Here is a 20,644-nt window from a genome sequence, read left to right on the forward strand (position 1 = left end):
TGGTGCTTTGGGAACACGAGGGTAATGACCATCCTCTACTCCTCCCTCTGTGGATGAGTGAAAGTATAAAGCACTTACATGGGATTGGGAGGGCCACCCCAAAACCTGTTCCTTCCCTCTCTTGCCCACTCACCTCATCTAATTGGTCAAAGAGACTCCCTGGGTCATCCTAGATTCAACCTCTACCCCATATTTGATAAGTTCTACCCACTGGACTTTTTAAAAATTTTCATTTATTTATTCAAGAGAGACACACAGAGGCAGGCAGAGACACAGGCAGAGGGAGAAGCAGGTTCCCTACAGGGAGGCCCGATGCGGGAGTCGATCCCAGGACCCCGGGATCATGCTCTGAGCAGACACACTCAACCACTGAGCCACCCAGGCATCTCCTAACCACTGGACTTCTGAGCTGCATTTTCAACCTGTCCCAGCTCATCTGGACTATTGCATGGGCCCCTCACCAGTCTCCCTTCTCTATGTCTGTGTCTGCACAAAACATTCTGCACATGCCCATTGAGGAGTCCCAGACAGTGAGCTGGGTACAGGCAAATAACGCCCTAGGGGTGAGAGTGGGACTTAGTCTGGGGGGCCCAGAGGGTTGTTAAATAGGTGGTGTGAATAACATGGGGCTTCTGACTGTAGACACATCTAGGGGGGTTGTTTGTGCGTATGGACATGCTGATGGGGGGTAGAAGGCATGGCTTACAGGTGCTTTTAGGATGTGTCTGGGTGCGAGTCACTGACTGCGTCTACACAGCGAGCGCAAAAGCCCATGGAAGAAGAGCTTCCCCTTACTGCATGCTCACTCCTGATTAAGATCAGCCCTCACCGCTGTGGACTGTAGCAGATAAGACCGTGCTGAGTGGGATGCGAGGGAGGAAGTGAACAGAAATATCTCAAGGTCGCTTGCCTGAAGGACCCTGAGGCCCCAGCGGATGGGGACATCTGTATAGACAGCCACCAAGGCAAGGCTGTCACTCACTGGCGGGCAGGAAGGCAGGAAGGTGAAGGGATGGGAAGGGAGCTGGGGGTGGAAAGAGGAAACTGAATGTTGCAAGGAATTTGTTGGCCTTTGTCTCTGGTCTCTGGGAGGAAGCTTTGTTATTCATGATGGGTCCCCCATCATGGGGGACCATGGTGGTTGGTAGTAACAAGTGACTCCGTGACCTCCCTGGTAGTTTCAGGAAGGGAGCTGGCCTTTGCCAAACGATCAACCATGTGATTGGAGGGTGAGGCTTTGAGACCAAGAGGGGAACTAGATTGAGTTCAATCATCTGGCCAGCGATCGATCATGCCGAAGGGATGAGCCCCAACAAAAACTCCACGTGGAAGCTTAAGTGACCTTCCTGGTTGGTAATACACGTCCATGTGTGAAGAGTGTGCTGTGTCCTGACTCCTCAGGGAGGGGACAGTAGCTTTAAGTTTGGGGACTTTCCAGACCTCACCCTTTCTTCTTGGCTGGTCCCAAATTGCATCCTTTTATTGCTATTAATAAAACAGCCAGAGTAGCACTTTCCTGAGCTTTGGGGGTCAATCCAGTGATTAACTGAGCCTGAGGAGGAGACCGGACAACCCTGAATCGTAGCTACTCGGCAATGGGGTTCAGGAAATGCTACCCCAAAATATGGCACCTTGGCACACTGAATATTTTAAGTTGAAGAAGTTTGAGAAAATGTCAGAAACAGGAAGGTCACTTTGATCCCTTCACCCCCTCATTCTTCTTCCCTGGAACAGGTCATACCCTCCGCTGAGAGGTGCTCTCTCTACACCAAAGGAAAGGAGAATCCCCTTTGTCCAAAGACAATGAGATGCCAAGAAGAATCCCAACAAACAAGCTTTGCTAAGTTTCCCTCAGGGTACAGTTACCTCACACTCCTTAACCTACCATATTCTGTGACTGTCCACTCCTCATCACACCCAGCAGAAAAATACACAAGGCTGGGGCACCTGGGTGGCTTGGTCAGTTAAGCATCCAACTTTTTTTTTTTCTTTTTTAAGATTTTATTTATTTATTTATTCATGAGAGACACAAAGAGAGGCAGAGACACAGGCAGAGGGAGAAGTAGGCTCCCTGTGGGGAGCCCAATGTGGAACTTGATCCCAGGATCCGGGATCAAGACCTGAGCCGAAGGCACAGGCTCAACCACTGAGCCACCCAGGGGCCCAGCATCCAACTCTTGATCTCAGCTCAGATCTTTGATCTCAGGGTCAGGAGTCCAAGCCCCGTGTTGGACTCCCTGCTGGGTGTGCAGCCTGCTGAAAAAAAAAAAAAAGAATACACGTCTTCATTTCATTACGAAGACCTCTCCCGTGCCACATAAAACTTACATCACACAAATTTGTATGTTTATCTATTATTTTGTCAGTTTAATTTTTAGACCCAGTCGGGGACTGGGGTTTGAAAGAGGGCTGATACCTCTATGTCGACCTCAACTGGTACTTCTTGATTCTTTCCAGCTTATCTCTGAACTCAGACAAAGGACCCTGTGGGCAAAGCATCCCCTGATGGGAACCAAGACTACTCCCACGCCCAAGCAGTGACAAATGCCCTGACACCAGCAAGACCCCACGTGATTGACCCCAAATGATTGACCTGACCCTTCACTGCCCACCTGCACGTACCCACTGACCTCTGTCCCATATTTTCCTTATATAAACCTGAAAGTATTTTCGGCACTTCAGAGAGACAGGCTTTGTGACGTCAGCCCTGTCTTCCCAGGTGAATTCCTGTCTTGTCTCCCCACCGCTCTCTGCCTTTGGGCTGAACCTGGAGCCAAGTGGTCTTGTATCCCTTGAACCCGTTACAGATTGAGGAAAACATTCCTCCCTTAGACTGGTCAGAAGGGTGGGGGGTCGTCTGGAACACCTGAGCTTGCAGCTGGTGTCTGGAGAGGAGTCTTGTGGAGCATTGTTGGAATTACACTGCACCAAGCAGCACTTTCCACCCCACTGGGATAGAGTACGCATCCCCGTGGCACGCTCTGCAAGAACAGATATAAGGTTTGTCTTTGTATATCCTACAAGGCACTCTAGCTAAAAGCAGCCCCGAAGCCGGAGAGCCTAGGCAGCGGACTGAGGAAACTTCAGGGTGTGTTTTGCAGTGTCCCTGTCCTAGTTAAGAACCAGCCTGCCCTGCTCTGACCTTAGGGACCTGGGGAAGGTCTCAACACTCCCCTCTGTGTTTGGTCTCTGGGGGGAACTATCCTATCCTAGTTGAAGGGAGGGAGTGAAGCTGATTCTCAGGAAGAGGTAGTGAGGTTAAAGAGGAAAGCATGTCCTCAGAGGGGTTCTAGAGGGAAACGGGGCAGACTTGGTAACCTCCTGGGTTTGGGGACAGCTATTTGTTACACATTTCAGTGAGCAATGTACTTGGAGTTTTCATGTAAGTACAGCTAGCTGATCCACCTACAACGTGGGTTTGAACTGTGCAAGTCATTTATACATGAATTTTCTTCAATAAATATAGTAAAGTAAATGTGTTCTCTCTTCCTTACGATTCTTTTTTAAAGATTTTATTTGAGAGAGAAAGATACCCAGAGAGAGCACAGGTGGGGTGAAGGGGTACAAGGAGAGGGAGAAGCAGACTCCCTGCTGAGCAGAGAGCCCGATGCAGGACTTGAATCCAGGACCCCGGATCACGACCTGTGCCAAACAACTGAGCCACCCAGGGGGCCCCTTATGATTTTAATAACATTTTCTTTTCTCTAGCTGACTTTACTGTGACAATACAGCACATAATATATATAACATACAAAATACATGCTAATCAACTGTTCATGTCATTGGCAAGGCTTTCCGTCGACAGTAGGCTCTTGGTAGTTAAGTTCTGGGAGAGTCAAAAGTTATACATGGACTTGTGACTATGCAGGGGGGTCGGTGCGCCCAACCCCCTCAATGCTGTTCAGGGCTCAACTCTATCTGGGTTTCCTGACTGAAAAAAGAGAAAAGCTGCTTCCGCAGAGCCACACCCAGCTAGAGCTAACAACTGGCCTCTGTGGACAGTGCTCCCCACCAGGGCCTCATACCGGCCTGCCATTTACATCTCCTTTGCTTGCTTATCGAACACCTCTTGGCAGGCGCCCGTGCTGCAGCTGGAGAGAATCCTGCCTTCTAGATAGAGGTCCACAAAATCCGAGACTGAACAGGAGCAGAGAGGTTGGCTAATAGGTCCTGAGTGTCCATAAGGACAGTGACGTACTGCTTCTGAATCTCTCTAGCAGTTAGATAACCATCGTGCCTCTCCAACCATAGGAACCTTCCTGAAAGATCAAGAGCTTTATTGTTGGATATAAACAGTTCTGAGCACAGATCTGTGCTGTAGCTTCTCCTTTTCCAATCACTGACCCCATCTGCCTGGTCCTCGGCTCCCTTCCATCTGGGCGAGGAGACTCTGAGGCAGGGATACTTCCCGCAGGCTCTTCCAGAGTGTGGCCAAAGTCTCAGCAAATGGAAATTAGTGTCCAGAAGCAGCTGGGTTTCTTCCACTTGCCACACCTGGGTCTTCTGGAGTCTGTCCCAAGTCAGAAGTGAGCAAAGTTCATTAAACAAAGGGAAGGATTCACGGCCAAACTGCCCATAGGTCTTCACTGTGCTCTCAGATGTCCAGCTTCATCGTCCCCATTTTGATCCTGACTTGGCATCTGTAAGTCCAGGCGTCTCAGGGAGAGTACAAAGAAGCGAGGAAGCTTGCAAACCAAGCTGAGTTCCTCCTTCCTGGACCCCAGGGCTGGCAGGATCAGCTGGCGGGCGTGCAGGTGAAGGGGGAGGTGGCGGGCCTTCGTCTGTTGCAGCCCTAGCTTCTTGAGGGTACCAAGAGACAGCTTCTGTACAAAGACAAGACAAGCCAACAGTTCAGCCTGGAGCAGCACACAGGGTCAGAGGTCTTTCACTTAAAGGAATCAGCGCTAACTCCCCTGGAAGAACAGAGGTGGACAGCCTGCTGCAGGGACATTTCCAGGAAGAGTTCAGAACCCAGGGAAAACAAAAACCACCACACCTGGGAAGCTCTTATCAGCCAGTTCTTTGGCCGTCCTAGAGAATGGGCTGTAACATCATGAGATAAAAAAGTTCCCACCATGGATCTTCTGCAATAGCATGAAAGGCTGCTTGAAGACTGCAGAAAGTCCCCTCTACCAACCCACCCACAGCCTCCTAACAAAATCTGAGGCTAAGGACTGACACGTAAGGGTTCTGCTAATAGATCCTGCAGCTCCATGAGAATAGTAGCTGTTTCTCTCTAATCTAGGTAACTAGTAGAGGTAACTAGTAGAGTACCAGGTCTAAAGACAATCAGTACAGCCTTGTGGTGACTCACTTCAGGGTTCCACGAGGGGAAAACATAAGTCACCCCCCTTATCTGCTGCACATTGGGTCAAACCAATATCACCTGGGGGGCCAGCTTATTCCAGTCTGAGTACTTGTGATCACCAAGGATTGGGCAATTCAATCCAAAAGACAGATGAACTCGAAGCTGATGTTTTATTCCTTTACAAAAAAAAAAAAAGAGAGAGAAAACTTCAGTAGCTACAGTAACCATACTGTGGGTCACATCTGTTTCTCACCATATTAAATTGAAGCATGGTAAAACTGGCAAAGCCCCACCCTGCCATAAAGTATAAAGAATAACAGAACAAACTGTAAGCTATGAGGAAATAAACATTCTACATGCTGTTGAGCCTGTAAGTTCTCCTCCCCCTCAGTCCCCTTTGCACCACAGATAACCAGTATCATCAACTTGGTATCTCTCTCTGCTTTTTGTTTTTTTTTTTTAGAGAGAGAGCAACCACGTGTGCAAGAGAGCAGGGGTGGGGGGAGGGCAGAGGGAGAAGGAGAGAGAGAATCCCACGCAGGCTCCACGCTCAGTGCAGAGCCTGGGGAGGCTCAATCTCACAACCCTGAGATTGTGACCTGAGTCAAAATCAAGAGTTGGATGCTTAACCAACTGGGTCATCCAGGTGCCCCTTGTTTTATTTTGTTCCTTGAATAACACTATTAAATTATGCTAAATAGTAGCGCTTTGCACATTTTTTCATTGTAGGAAAACATTCGTGACATAAAATTTCTCATCTTAACCATTTTTAACTGTGCAGTTCTGTGGCATTAGGTACCTTTACATTGTTGTGCAACCATTGCCGCCACCCATCTCCAGAACTTTTTCATCCTCCCAAACTGAAACCCTGACCTAATTAAACAATCACTCCCCATTCCTTCCCCCTTCTACTTTGTCTTTGAATTTGAGTACTCTAGGTATTTCATAAATGGAATCATGAGATATTCGTCCTTCTGTGTTGGCTTCTTTCACTTGGCATAAAGTCCATCCATGTTGTGGAAGGTGTCAGAATTTCCTTCCTTTTCAAGACTGAATAATATGTGTAGGCCACATTTTGTTTATCCATTCATCTGGTGATGGACATTTGGGTTGGGTTCACCTTTTGGCTACTGAGAGTGACGCTGCCATGAACACTGGTGTACACGTTATCTTTCTGATCCCTGCTTTCAATTCTCTTGGATAGATACTCTTGAGGATTGCTGAATTATATGGTAATGTTATGTTTAACTTTTTGAGAAATCGCTTTGCAAATTTTTAAATAAATGTAAGCAGATTATTTAGATCTTTCTGCTACCCCCTATTTTTCAACAGTCATCCCTCTTGGAGTTCCCAGCCTCAGACTGGCACCAGAAGCACACTCTGCAACATGTCAGCTGCAATTCCAGCCCTCTCACAACACCAGCTGCTCAGAAGAAGGGCAGAACCCAGTACAAGGCCCTGGATGAAGCTCAGTGGCCCTGGGAGTCCGCCGTCCCACTGCGGAAAGGTGGCCCCTCACCGGTAATAGGCTGGAGCTCCACGAGGGCGGAGGACAGAGTGCTGCTCAGCACATGGTACTGAGTCACGGCAATATGTGCGTTCCTGTTGCTGCGTACTCTCACCATCTTCCCATTGTCCATGCGGTAGTCTGGAGACAGCGTCATCTGAAGCCAAAGAAATCAAGATATGGTTGAAAAGGAAGCGCAGAAAACCCAAGCCTCTGGGTGATGGCTCACTCACCTTGTAGTGCTGCTGCTGACCCTGCACCGCCTTCTCGGTGATGGGGATATCCACGACTCCTGCTGAGGGCACCGGGACGCGCACAGTGATGGCCCTGGGGACGACACACAGACCCTTGTCTAAACCACAGGTGAGGGGGGATCACCTCAGATTCGGCTACTTAGAGGCTTTAATACTGGACCTTCTGCACTACTGTGCGCAGTTCTTAAGACTGGAGCATCCCAAGTGATCTGTCACTGAGAGCTGGGTGTTCATCTTATAAGCTTATCTTTTTTACTACTAAGGTAACGTATGCTAATTATAGGATATTTGGGGGAAAAAAACCAGAAAAATTAAAATAATTATGTTAATAACATGGTCTTTCATTTCAGCCTTTAAAAAACGAATATATATAGTTTTTTTTAAAAATTTTTAAAAAAGATTTATTTATTTGGGAGGAGAGGAGCAAAGGAAGAGAGAAAAAACCCCAAGAAGATTCTGAGCTGAGTGTGGGGCTTGATCTCACAGCCCTGAGATCACAACCTGAGCTGAAACCAAGAGTCAGGTGCTTTACCCAACTGTACCACCCAGGCAATCCCAAAATGAGTATGTATAGTCTAAAACGAAATTAGGGTAATATGGTTTTGTATCCTGTTTTTTTTTTTTTTAATTAAAGATTTTATTTATTCATGAGAGACACACACAGAGAGAGAGAGAGAGAGAGAGAGAGAGTCAGAGTCAGAGACACAGGCAGAGGGAGAAGCAGGCTCCATGCAGGGAGCCCAATGCGGGACTCGATCCCAGGACCCCAGGACTGAAGGTAGACGCTCAACCGCTGAGCCACCCAGGGATCCCCATGTATCCTGTTTCTTTTTATTTTTTATATCCTGTTTTTTAAAAGATGGTCAATTTCTGACTGCACATGAAACAAATGAACAAGGAAACGAATGAACAGGATGAAAAATTCACAGGACCACTCCTGCCCAATTTGCCAGGTAGACAAATAGAGGGAAACTGCTCAAAGTCACAGAAACGACCACCATAACTCAATAACCATTCTAAATCACTTTTGTTGGAAGTCACCTTTTGTCATGTCAGAGATGGGTAGAGAAGACCCTTTAGTCTATCCTTAACGTTTATGCCTCTTCTAGGTCAATCACAAAGGAGTCCTCCTGAGTACCTGGTAGACTATCAGAGAATCACTGACCAAGGCGTCAAAAGCACACTCGTACATTTCCCACCCTAGACACCTCACTTCAGGTTGGTAGCAGTTTGGGCTACTATTTGATATATTTTCTCATACTTAAATTGAGTTTTAATTGCTAGCTCATTCTTCCTAATTGACATTACACTACTGCCCCAAAACGTTTACCCACTACATTCTCCACACATATAAGGAGGCATTGATTTAAGTGGGTACTAGTTCTATATAGATGAAGAGGACAAACATCCCCACTCTCAAGGAATTCAAGGATAGTCTAGTAAGAATCAAACTGGGCAGGTGGCTCAGCGGTTTAGCGCTGCCTTCAGCCCAGGGCCTGATCCTGGAGACCCAGGATTGAGTCCCACGTCGGGCTCCCTGCATGAAGCCTGCTTCTCCCTCTGCCTGTGCCTCTGCCTCTCTCTGTGTGTCTCTCCTGATTAAATAAATAAAATATTAAAAAAAAAGATTCAAACAAATAACTGTAACAAGTCATTATCATAGTAAGTCAGTAAATGCTAATCAGTTGCCAACTATGGTCTACTTCTGACTTCTACCTCCTGCACCTGGTATTTAAGGCCATCATTAACTAGGCTACGATATACCTTTCCAGCATTATCTGTCACCATTCCCCACTCCAAACTAGACCGCATGCCTTATTCTTTTGTGTACGCCATTCTCACAATTTATAACAGTTCTCCAGCTCATCTATCAAATCCTATTCATTCATCAAGACACAATTAATGGATTTCAATTTCTCCAAGAAGCATGATGAGAATGGTTATCGATTCTAAACTTTCATAAACAATTCTCACAAATAATATAATGCTTTTTAAAAAGACTTATTTTAGAGAGAGCATGCATGTGGGGAGAGGGGCAGAGGAAGAGAGAAACAGAATCCCGAAGCAGACTCCCTGCTGAGCACGGAGCCCAATAAGGGGCTTGATCCCAGGACCCTGAGCCCAAATCAAGAGTCAGACACTTGGAACGCCTGGGTGGCTCAGCGGTTGAGCATCTGCCTTTGGATCAGGGAGTGATGCCGGAGTTCCGGGATTGAGCCCCATATCAGGCTCCTTGCACGGAGCCTGCTTCTCCCTCTGCCTCTCTATGTCTCTCATGAATAAATAAATAAAATCTTAAAAAAAAAAAAATTAGTCAGACATAACTGACTGAGCCACCCAGGCTCCCCAACACTTCTGACAGCCTTACATTTGGGTTACTTGCATACATAACATAGTCTCAATTTTCTGTCTTTCAGCTTTTACTAGGAGCTATGCACTGTGTTAAACACTTCACATGCATTGTCTCATTTAACTCTCTCCTAAATAAACTACATTATTCTCATTTTTCATATGAAGACAAAGCTTAGAGAAGTTTAATTAATAACTTGCCTTAGGACCCATGCTGTAAATGGCACGGCTGACAGTTCTACAAGATCTTTTTTTTTTAAGATTTTATTTTATTTTATTTTATTGATTGATTGATTGATTGATTGATTGATTGTAGGGGGGCGGGCAGAAACAGAGGAGGGAGAAGCAGGCTCCATGCCGGGAGCCCGACATGGGACTCGATCCCGGGACTCCAGGATTGTGCCCTGGGCCAAAGGCAGGCGCTAAACCGCTGCGCCACCCAGGGATCCTCAGTTCTACAAGATCTTATTGAACTCTTAGATACTATGCTAAATCTCTTCCACTATCTATAATCTCTTATTACGGTGCTCCTTACCCATTTGATTCCACAGCAGAGTCATTTGTGAAGCTTTTAAAAAATAGAGATGCCCACACCCATCAGACTTAAGAATCAGGACCTCTGTAGGTGGGTCTCAGCATAGAGATTGTTTTGAAGGCTCCCAAGATCACAAAGTAGCTACAGAATCTATAATACAAAAAGTACTGACATCCAAAAGATAAAAAAGAATACTTACAAATCAAATAGAAAATAAAAAATAACTGGGCAAAAGAAATAAAGTTTGTTCACAAAAAGGGAAACTCAAAACACACGAGCCAAATAAGCATGCAAACAAATAACATCACTAGTACACAGGGAAATAGAAAACAGTTTTTTTTACTCATCATAGTGGCAAACCTTCAAAAAAAACCCATGGGGTCAACTACTCTATTGGGAGGAAAACTTAGCCTACCTAATAGTAATTACTTCAAATATTAAATGTGTGAGGGGAGCCTGGGTGGGTCAGTCGGTTAAGTGTTCAGCTCAGGTCCTGACGTTGGGGTCCTGAGACTGAGTCCCACATCAGGCTCCCCACAGGAGCCTGCTTCTCCCTCTGCCTGTGTCTCTGCCTCTCTCTGTGCCTCTCATGAATAAATAAAATCTTAAAAAAAAAAAAAAAGGGGAAACCATCACCACCACCAACAAAAAAACCAAATATTAAATGTGTGTACTCTTTAACCTAGCAATTCCATCTTTAGGAATCTGTCTTAAAAGATATGATCACATATTCTTTGCAATAGACTCTGAAAAATGGGAAGTTAAATAAATAACCAACAATAAGAAAATTATGAGATAGCCATACAGCAGAATACTATAGAGCTCTAAATGTACATACAAGGGGCTCTTCAAGATATATTGTCCAAGTAAAAAGCAGCAAGATGGAAAGCAATGCAAAATATCTTGCCATATAATAATTCACCTACACATGCCTATATGACTCTTAAAGTTTACATAAGAAAGTAGAATAGTGATTACCTCTGGGGAAGAAAATTGACTAGACAGGGGACAGGAGTAAGGTTTCACTTTTGTTCATCTTTCTTCTATTTAAAAAAAAAAAGGAGATACACCTATATGCACTAATATGGAAAAATCTCCAAGACACAGTTAATGGGGGGAAGAAGTACAATGTAATACACACACACACACACACACACACACTCTATACATGAGACCTGTACATAAATACATTGGGTAAGGACCAGAGGAATAAAACCCAAACCATCCCAATGGAAGAGTGGGTAGATTCTCCAAGTTTTTGGCTTTATTTTTGTTGTTTGACTATTTTACCACAGGAATGAAATGTGTACTATTTGTATAATTAATTTTCATTAATTTTTATGTACAACCATAATTAGGAACCACTATTTTATCAGATTCCAATGTTCTTTTTTTTTTTTTAAAGATTTTATGTATTTATTTGAGAGTGAGAGCAAGAGAGCACAAGCAGGGCGTGGGGCAGGAGAGGGAGAAGCAGACTCACCACTGAGCAGGGAGCACGATGTGGGGCTCGATCCCAGGACTCTAGGATCATGACTAGAGCCGAAGGCTGACACTTAACTGAGTCACCTAGGTGCTCCAATATTTTAAGCACTCAGTCTGTTTCCTATACTTTTCATAGGCCCACATGTCTTATCATGGTACCTTCTCTTTAATAGGAGGTCCTTCCATATGAATGGACAAATAGATAAAAGGATGCCTTCATTTACATCAACTGTACTACTAGCGATGGGCTTCATACCAGTACTTCTTTGCCACCTGACGGGTTCTAAAAAACTCTTGGACTTGATGTGCCACTTCCTTCTCCCAGGCCAACACCATTACACCTGTAGTCTCCTTGTCCAGCCGGTGGCACAGATGCAAGGGCTCTGCCTTGTGGCCATGAAGCATCTTTGCCAGGATAGGCAATACATCACTGATGCAGAGCTGGACCCCAGGGCCACCTAAAAAGGGAAGAGCCAGAGGTTTTAGTGGCTAGTAAAAGATCCCACCAAAGAATTCTACCTGGGAAAAAAAAGTCAATTATTTTCAAGAGCCTTATTTCTGAAATGTGGTCCAGGAACTGGCAACATCAGTATGCCCAGGGAGCTTGCTGGAAAAGAATCTCAGGCCCCCAATCCATACTACTAAATCAAACTCCGTATTTTAACAAGATACTCAAGGGACTCACATGCCGATTAAAGTTTGAGAAGCACAGTCCCAGCATGTGGCTTTTTCCTCAGACATACACCTTCTTATTTATCTACTTGAATACTCATAATAAAATCAGCAATCAAAATAAGGAGATCTGATATTTTACTATATAAACGAAGGCTTGAAAATTTACCAAGGGGGCACCTGCGTGGCTCAGGCCTTGCTCTTGGGGTCCTGGGATTGAGTCCCGCATCAGGCTCCCTGCATGGAGCCTGCTTCTCCCTCTGTCTATGTCTCTGCCTCTCTCTCTGAGACTTTCATGAATAAATAAATTTATTAAAAAATTTATTTAAAAAATTTATTTAAAAAAAACTTATTAAAAAAAATTTATTAAAAAAAAAAAGAAAAAAGGAAAAGAAAATTTACCAAGTAAACATGAATGATAAATACAAAACTGTGAGGTTCTCCTGAGGCATTACAGAAGAGCTAAGAAGATGGACTTTAGGTGAGATGTTCCAGTTCTTTTCTATGCCTACTAGCTATTGACCCTGAATAGATTATTTAATCTTTCCAACTTGTTTTTTCATCCATAAACTGTACATATCTAGATAATTGTCTCATGGGGAATGGAAAGAGGAGGATTAAGAGAGAAGAAGAAAACACACAGAACACTTGGCAATGTCTGGCTTAACTCGTCTTTATGCTTTTCTCCATACCTCCCCAAAAAGCATTCTTTTAGCTCAGCTATGTCTTTTCCCCCAGCAAATCTCTTTCCCAAATGCATTTTTTTCTGTCAATCTTTCCTGTCTCATTTAGCTGTTTTAGACAACTACATTCAACATTTATTCAGAAACACTTCAGCGTCCATTAAGCTCTGGGCATTGTGGGTGTCCTATGTGCACACTCACACATATCCTTTTTTAGTATCATATCACAAATACATAATTTGTTACATATTTTTTTGGCCCTTAGATTTTACAACATGAATATCTTCTGTAGTTTGCAATTTCTATGAACTCTTTAAAGGAAGTTATCTTCTATAAAGTTTATATGTTTCTGTGTACATGGATCCTGCATATGTTTTCAGTACTGGACACCTCTTTACAGGGCAGTTTAATTTTTGCTTTAACTGAAATTCCACTTTTATAAGAGTTTTCATGTTGGTCTCTGTAATTGGAGTTTCTGCATGCTTAGGTGGTCCTTATCTGATCCTTTGATCCCTGCTCATGTACAGGATAAGATATGATTTCTCTCAAGTTATTCCGTCCCCACTCATGGCTTGAGGTGGCTGACCGATTTATACTGCAGTTTTGGGCTTGTGGGTTGAGATTTTCTGATCTTTGTACAATGAAGACAGACTATTTTCGTTGGTCTGGACTTAACTGATGAAATTAGAGTCTGGATCATGTGAAGAAAATTGTGCAATAAATCACCATGTTAAAAAAAGACACTTGATGAAGCAAATTCGGAGCCATTACATGAAAATACTATTATTTATAGAAGTTAATTAACTATCAGAACACATTAGCCACAGAAGATTGATAGGCTGAAAACAGAACAGCGTATTGATGCAATTTAGTGAAAGTGGGAAAATTGCAAATAAAGGCTAAAATATAGTGGTGTCATTGCTGGAAAGGGAAATAACAGGAAGCTTAATATATTAAGTACCATATATTTTTTTCTTACAATCATTTCTTCTTTCCCAGTCTTTTTTTTTTTAAGATTTTATTTATTTATTCATGAGAGAGACACAGAGAGAGGCGGAGACACAGGCAGAGGGAGAAGCAGGCTCCCTGCGGGGGAGCCCGATGAGGGACTCGATCCCAGGACCCTGAGATCATGACCTGAGCCAAAGGCAGATGCTCAACCATTAAGCCACCCAGGAGCCCCATTCTTTCCCAGTCTTGATGGAAAATAATATGAAGACAAGAACCACACATTTAGTATTTCTCTGTAAAAATCTCTGTAGGGGTCTGGACGCAGGGCATTCCATAAATCACTGCTGACTGTCAAATGTTTGGGAATGCAGAGACCGTCTTTCCTATCTCTGCGTCTTCAGTAGTGCCTTATATACAGCTCCACAAAAGCTTAGTTCTTTTGAGCGCAAGGCTCCGAGGAGCCCCACAAGTGAGGTGTCAGAGTTGCCCCTAGTTGTACTGAAAACAGAAGCAGCTCCCCCACCCCACCCCCGCACCAAACTCCTTTTCCCGCGAGGTCCTTACCATGCACCGGGAGACCGTAGGGTTTGTTGATGACCACGAGATCCTTGTCTTGGTGCAGAACGCCGCGGCTCAGCGCCTTGGCAAGCACGTTGGGGTGGACTCGCTGCAGCTGCTGTGTGAACCGCACCAGTTCGTGCACTCTCCGCTGAACAGGGCTAGTGGGCGCCTAGGGAGAGAGAAGGAGCCACAGGGAAAGGCTGCTGAAGACCTTCGAGAAGTCCGGGTGACAACTGGGGTTGGGGTTGGGGATGACTGCCTCTGCGCGGGGCCGGCGCCTTCCCCGAATGCTTCGGGAGCAGCGGTGCCCGTCTCACCCGCCTCCACGCAGAGGGCAGGGCCGTGGCAGAAGCCGAAGCCCCCACCCGCGGAAAGACGCGGCGCCGTCCTCATCCCTCCCGCCGTTCTCCCACAGGTCTTCCACATCCACCTAACACCTGCCGGAGGGCCCCCCTACCTCCCCCCCACCCCAGGCTGGGAACCAGTGAACGCAATGCCTCTTGGGAGTTGTGGTCCTTTCGGACTCACCAGCTGCTTCTTCGTCTTCTGTTCCTGTTTCTGGGCTCGAAGCTTCTCCGCTAATCGCTGGGCACTCAGGGTCCCAGGCGCAGCAGCGGCCGAACAAAATGGCTTTGAGACGAGAGTAAAGAGACCGCCGACACGCCGCCGCCCGGAGCATCGCAGCCAGAGGCCCGGCGCATTACACATGGGCGCCGCCATCTTCTCCGAAAGGGGCGGGGCGAGCCGAGACCACGTGCCTTAGAGGGGGGAGCTGAAGGGAGGATGGAGTGGGCGGGGCCGAAGGGTCACGTGGGGCGGGCGGGGGCGGGGCCTGGGGCAGTCACGTGGGGCGGTGCGCGCTGAGTGCGGCTGCGCCGGCCGGTAGCTGCAGCTGGAGCGGTGGCGTTTGGAGGAGACTCGGTGAGTGTGTTGGGAAGCCGGGCTGGGGCTGGGAAATGCCGGTTCTCCCAACGCTTTAACGTTTTCGCGTCTCCGGGGATTCCGTTCTCGGAGAGCATTGCACTGGGAGCCGTTTGTCCCTCTGGGAGGAGATCGCGCTCAAAACCACTTCCCCGCCCCCGCGCCCCGTGGAAGCGATGCCCCATAAACGCTCGTCCCGGAGCCTTCCCGGGCGCCTGCCTCGTCCCTCTTGGCAACCACATCCCTGGTGCCCGGCCAGGCCCCCGGGGGACGCGTCGTGTCGCCTCTCATTTCCTCGCCGTTCGACCTTCGGAGATGCCCGGATCTCTGTAGGCTCTCCACCCCTCACCTCCTCTTTGTTTCAGGTTGCAACCTGTGCTCTCCCGGGGGTGATGGGGAACCCTTCCGTTAAGCCAGGGCCCCCCCCCCCCCCAGCCCGTATTCCGACCTGCGGCGTACCTTGAGTTTCTTCTCTTCTGCCTCAAGCATGCATTTTCTGGAGTCTCCTCTCCCCCTACGTTCTCCTTGCTCCTTCCAAAGAAAACACTGACAATACGGAGCGCGGACCTCCTCTCCCATCCCCTCCCCTCCCCCCTTCATTTTCCCCCTCCCTACTTTGCAACCGCCCCAAACCCCCCTCTCTCCCTCTCTTACGAGGTGCAGTGTTGGAACTCGCACGCCCCAGTGTAAGCAGTTGTCCTGTGATTTCACCGAGGGGTGCCTGGAAGGATGAACCTCTGTTTGGGGTGATAATGTGAAAAACATCTTGGGACCTACCTGCCATTTGTTAAGGAACCTAACGGCGAGCTCGGAGGGGGTGTTCAGAAAACTAATGGACCTGTACCGACACTAGAGGACGCAATTTTTTTTTTTTTTTTAAGACCGCGGAGGATGGAGGCTCCTTGAGTTCCAGCAGGTGGTGGGACTAGGTTTGCGTGTCACCCCTCCGAAAGGGATTGGCAGAAGGGAACCATGTTGGGCAGCAAATAAAGTTGAACAGGTGAAGTGGATCTGACCGGTAGGAGACTTCGTAAGTTGGAGAAGGGTTTGAGCTAGATGTTGGAAGTCATGGGGAGTGTCTGAAGCTTCTTGAGCAGCAGAGAGGCTCCTTGAATTCTAGAAATGAATCTGGCAGTTACTGAACGCAGGACAGATTGAAGAGGGCTTTGAGAGCCGGTGGATGAGCGGGGATGCTGCAGTCTAGGGATCGGGAAGGAGGTGATGCTTCATCCAGTGGTCTTCCCCCCCAACACTGTACCGTTCTTGGAGTCTGAATTGATATATTTTTTTAAGATTTTATTTATTTATTCATGAGAGATACAGAGAGAAGCAGTCTCCATGCAGGGAGCCCCATTTGGGACTCCATCCCGGGACTCCAGGATCACACCCTGGGCCAAAGGCAGGCGCCAAAGGCTGAGCCACCTGGGCGTCCCTGAGTCTGAATTGATTTTGAGCACAGGTCAGGTTGTATCGTTGAAGCTGCTGTTGAAGTCTCAGTCCTCAGTCCCTTGAGGATTCGCTCCTGGTTTCTTTGTAATCCCCACCCACATCAGGCCACAGAGTAAACTCACAAATACTCATTCCTTAGATGGCCGCAGTGCATCACAGAGATATGTTAGATGGGTCTGAACATTTGAATTGTCTTCTTTCTGTCAATTTTTGATCTGAAGATTGGAGGAAAAGTGTTTGTAATCCGCAGGGAGGAAGGCTTGTGTATGTTTCTGTAATAAGACAGGTGATCAGGATATAAATTCGAAGAATCCTGAGGGAGGTTGGGAAACTATCTCTTTTTTTTTTTTTCTTCTGCAAATTCACAGATAAAATACAGATCTATAATACTTGAGAATTGTTACCTCTTAATGATATGCTGCAGACCCAGGTACTGATTTTACTAATTTCGCTTAGGTCCGGGAAGCCTCCTTTTCCAAGGCTCTGAAATGTGAATGTGAGGGTCTAAAATTATATTGTTAATTACAAACTTGTTTTAGGTATAGGACTTTTGTGTTTTTTGTGTAAGGGCTTTTTCCCCCCTTACCTTGTGCATTCAAGAAATGACACCTGTTCTTGCAGAATTGGCGTTCTCTGTCAGGGAACAAATGAAGAACAACTCAGATGTCAATGCTGGTGACACAGAGCTTGTGTTCTTGGGTTTCAGGGTAACCAAGGTACACATTATAGTGCCTAAGAATAAAAACACTGGTCACTTTTTTTCTGGAGAAAAAAGTTTTTCAGGTTTTTGTTTTTGAAACTGTAAAATATTTGAAGGATTCAAAGGTTTTGTTTGCTTGTTATCATTACAGCTTTAGTCAAAATGGGTACAGAAGTTACATCTTAATGTTTTTAGCATATGGTTATTTAAAGTAGTGTTGCTTTCTGTATATACAAGAAGTTATGCAAATATGCTGTCTTGTTTTAATGTTAGGTTACCTCCTTCCTCTTCTCGTTCAATTGATTTTATTTTAGGCAGTTCATTTTTCTACTTCAGCACCAATGTCACAGTCTCTTTTTGGTTGGGGACTGTTCTTGTCTGTACTGTTGTCTTAGTACAAGGAAGAAAATTCTATAGTGATGTCTAGTGGTATCCTCTTTCTTAGAGAGTACAAGCATGACTTATTTACATAGATTTTGACAAGTCATAATGTGTTCCCCCAACATAACTATTTAAAGAAGTATCTGAAGATTTGTATTTGAGGCTATTTCCTGATCTGTGCAAGAACACAGTCGCCTTTTTATTTCAAAAACATTGAGTGACTAATAAAAGAACTTGTGTTTAAATATCACAGAGTTAAGATTAATTAGCAGCATGAGGTTGGTTTCTGGCTTCTCAAACATTGATTTGCAGGTTGCAGATTAACCAACAATTCAGTTAAGAGCAGGAAGTACTTGGATATCCTTTTATGGTTTTAGATTCAAAGAAGCAATTAGCAGGAGCCCCTTGGAGGTGTCCTGGAAAGTGCAGTTACTGGCAGCTGCGATCTTGGGGACTAGTCCCAGCTCAGCTGCTGGTGAACCTGAGCAAGTAATTTGGACTCAGTTTTCTGTCTTTTAAAAGAAGATCCTTAAAAAAAAAAAAAAATTAATTAATTAATTAATTAAAAGAAGATCCTTATAGCTCCAAGCTTCTATTCTTTGAAGATTTTCTAGTGACACTTAAGAACTTTCTTAAGTGGAATTTATTTCAGATTTATCTTGCATACATTTAGCATAACCACAGAGAATCAGGATTCTGCTCTTGTCCCCAGAATTTAACCTTATGCCACTGAGCTAACATTTATTATTTGGAGGTCACCTTATTGAGTAGTGTTGGAATGTACCTTAAGATTTCCATGAGAGGGAGTGCAGATAAAAGAAAAAATACTAGAAAACAGTGGTTTTCTAAAACAGTGTTATATACCCATAATATGGGTGTTAGTTCTTTTTTCCATGTCAGCATTCTACTTTTTTTTAAGATTTATTTATTTATGACAGAGAGAGAGAGAGAGAGAGGCAGAGACACAGGAGGAGGGAGAAGCAGGCTCCATGCTGGGAGCCTGATGTGGGACTTGATCCCCGGTCTCCAGGATCACACCCTGGGCCAAAGGCAGGCGCTAAACCGCTGAGCCACCCAGGGATCCCCCCCATGTCCGCATTTTAAAGAGATTCCATTATACTAATTTCCCTCCTTATATTTTTATTTGGCTTTTGAGTGATGCTCAAGACAGGTCTGACTTAAACCAGTACTTCTCAACTTTTTAATGTCATGGTACATGTGGAAAGAATTATTTCGTGGAGGAAAACTGGAGTCTGCCCACAGAAGACAGCTGGCCTGGTCGCTGAGCTGAGCCCGGTCCCCACCTGACCCTTCAATAGTCTAAGGAGCTCCCTAGCCCGTTGCTTGTTTGACCATTTAAGAGAGTCAGTATTACACAATGAAGGTCTTTACCCAGGCTCTAACTATCCAAGGAATTGTATTGCTAACTGTGTTTGTTAAATCTGCCTCTAATTTATTTCTTTTTTATGTGCCTTTATGGTTTTGGCTAGTTTGAAGAGCATACCTATCCTTACAAAGTGATCTTTCTAAAAGTTTGTGAAAAGTCCTTAACTAATGAAGAGATGGGAAATGTTTTTGTCACAGTGCTTTGACCTCATTAGATTATGGGCAATCTTGCTCTGCCTATTTAGAGAAGATAGAAAATTTCTTTAAATAGTTTGTTTTCCGTTAAAAAAGTAATACAGAAAACATGTAAGATAGAGTAGGGAAAAAAGTCATTCATAACTATTCCCCAAATACTGTTGATACCATGTTTTTTCTCAATTCTTTTATCATGCATTTTTTTTAATTGTAAATTTCAAACATTTATAGAAGTAGAGAAGATAATGAACCCTAGATTTCCATCAGCCAGCTTCTACCAACCAACTCGGGGCCACTCTTGTTCTACACTGCACCTTGACCGCCCAGACGGTGTTGAACCATCTGTAAACACTTTAGTAAGTGTCTGTAAAAGATAAGGGCTGATTTTTAACAAAATCTACAATGCCATTATCACACCACTTTCTTAGTATCACTGAGCAAACAGTCGACAAATTTTCCAGTTGGTCTCTCTTTTTAAGTAGTTGATTTGTTTGAATCGAGACTCAAGAAAAATCCACACATCATGAATGCTCTTTTAATTAGAAGAATAAAACTGTGGGCATTCAGAAGAGATGTGCAGCCTGTACCTGAGGATGCTTAGAGCACACGGGATTAGAGCTTGCACTTTGGAGACAGAAAGGTGGTTTCAGAATCCTGGCTCTGCAATTTGCTAGCTGTGTAACCTTGTGCAAGTTGCTTAACCTCTCTCACTTTAGCTTCTTTGTCCTGTGAAATGTGGATCATATCTGCCTTAGGACTACTGTAAGGATTGAGTGAGTTAATGCAGGTTAAAGCACTCGTGTAGAACTTAGCACATAGTTAAGTCTCAAAAAATATCAGGTATGTCTTGCATACTAGTATAGCACGAGGTTCATAGATTTGTTAAGTAAATCTTAAACAGAGTAAGAATCAAGAGGTAGGGAATTTAGTCTGATTCTGCTACTTAGGTGATTAACTTCAGTGTTTTGGACCTTAAATTTCTCACCCCAAAAAGCAGGTGTGGTGAACAATTAGATGATTTCTGAAATTCCAGTGCTTGCTAGAAATAAGGCAGCATGGTATTTTTAGAGCATGAGCTTTGAAAACACTGAGATTTGCATCAGGCTTTGCCATTTATAAGCATTTGTTCTCAGCCTCTGTTTTTTCATATGTATCACAGAATTAATAATACCTAATAAGGTTGTTGCGGTGAGAGACAAGATCAATGTGTATGATGCCTATCATGTAGAAGGTACTCAACTTATTAGTCAGCATTTTGTGATTATAAGTTAAAATAAGATCATTGCATTACAGCATTTTCAAGACTG

The 20,644-nt window shown here is 44.9% G+C and overlaps 2 protein-coding genes across 2 annotated transcripts in view; one reads left to right on the plus strand and one right to left on the minus strand.

Moving 5' to 3' along the window:
- Nucleotides 1-3,496: 3,496 nt before the first annotated feature.
- Nucleotides 3,497-15,057, minus strand: RPUSD4 (RNA pseudouridine synthase D4). The gene is made up of 7 exons (XM_077894109.1): nucleotides 14,834-15,057; nucleotides 14,309-14,474; nucleotides 11,695-11,896; nucleotides 7,049-7,142; nucleotides 6,828-6,972; nucleotides 5,387-5,484; nucleotides 3,497-4,823 (listed from the first exon to the last, which is right to left on the minus strand). The coding sequence occupies exons 1-7, from the start codon at nucleotides 15,023-15,025 to the stop codon at nucleotides 4,584-4,586; spliced, it is 1,137 nt and encodes a 378-aa protein (XP_077750235.1). The 5' UTR covers nucleotides 15,026-15,057; the 3' UTR covers nucleotides 3,497-4,583.
- Nucleotides 15,058-15,123: 66 nt separating this feature from the next.
- The window catches only part of FAM118B (family with sequence similarity 118 member B), a 46,637-nt gene continuing 41,116 nt past the window's right edge, over nucleotides 15,124-20,644 (plus strand). The window contains exon 1 of the mRNA XM_077894112.1: nucleotides 15,124-15,226. The gene's annotated coding sequence lies outside the window, so the exon portion shown is untranslated. The remainder of the gene's footprint in view (nucleotides 15,227-20,644) is intronic.

The sequence above is a fragment of the Canis aureus genome, chromosome 3 (genome assembly GCF_053574225.1).
Source record: "Canis aureus isolate CA01 chromosome 3, VMU_Caureus_v.1.0, whole genome shotgun sequence".
Taxonomy (NCBI): Eukaryota; Metazoa; Chordata; class Mammalia; order Carnivora; family Canidae; genus Canis; species Canis aureus.

Bases quoted from the DNA above. Each gene is read 5' to 3' on its own strand.
- RPUSD4 (XM_077894109.1), bottom strand. From the start codon at position 15,025: ATGGCGGCGCCCATGTGTAATGCGCCGGGCCTCTGGCTGCGATGCTCC. The intron at 7,143-11,694 runs GTATGAAGCCCA...TGTCGTCCCCAG, and splicing joins CAGGTGGCAAAGAAGTACTG to GGCCATCACTGTGCGCGTCC. The intron at 6,973-7,048 runs GTGAGTGAGCCA...CTTTGGCTTCAG, and splicing joins GTCAGCAGCAGCACTACAAG to ATGACGCTGTCTCCAGACTA.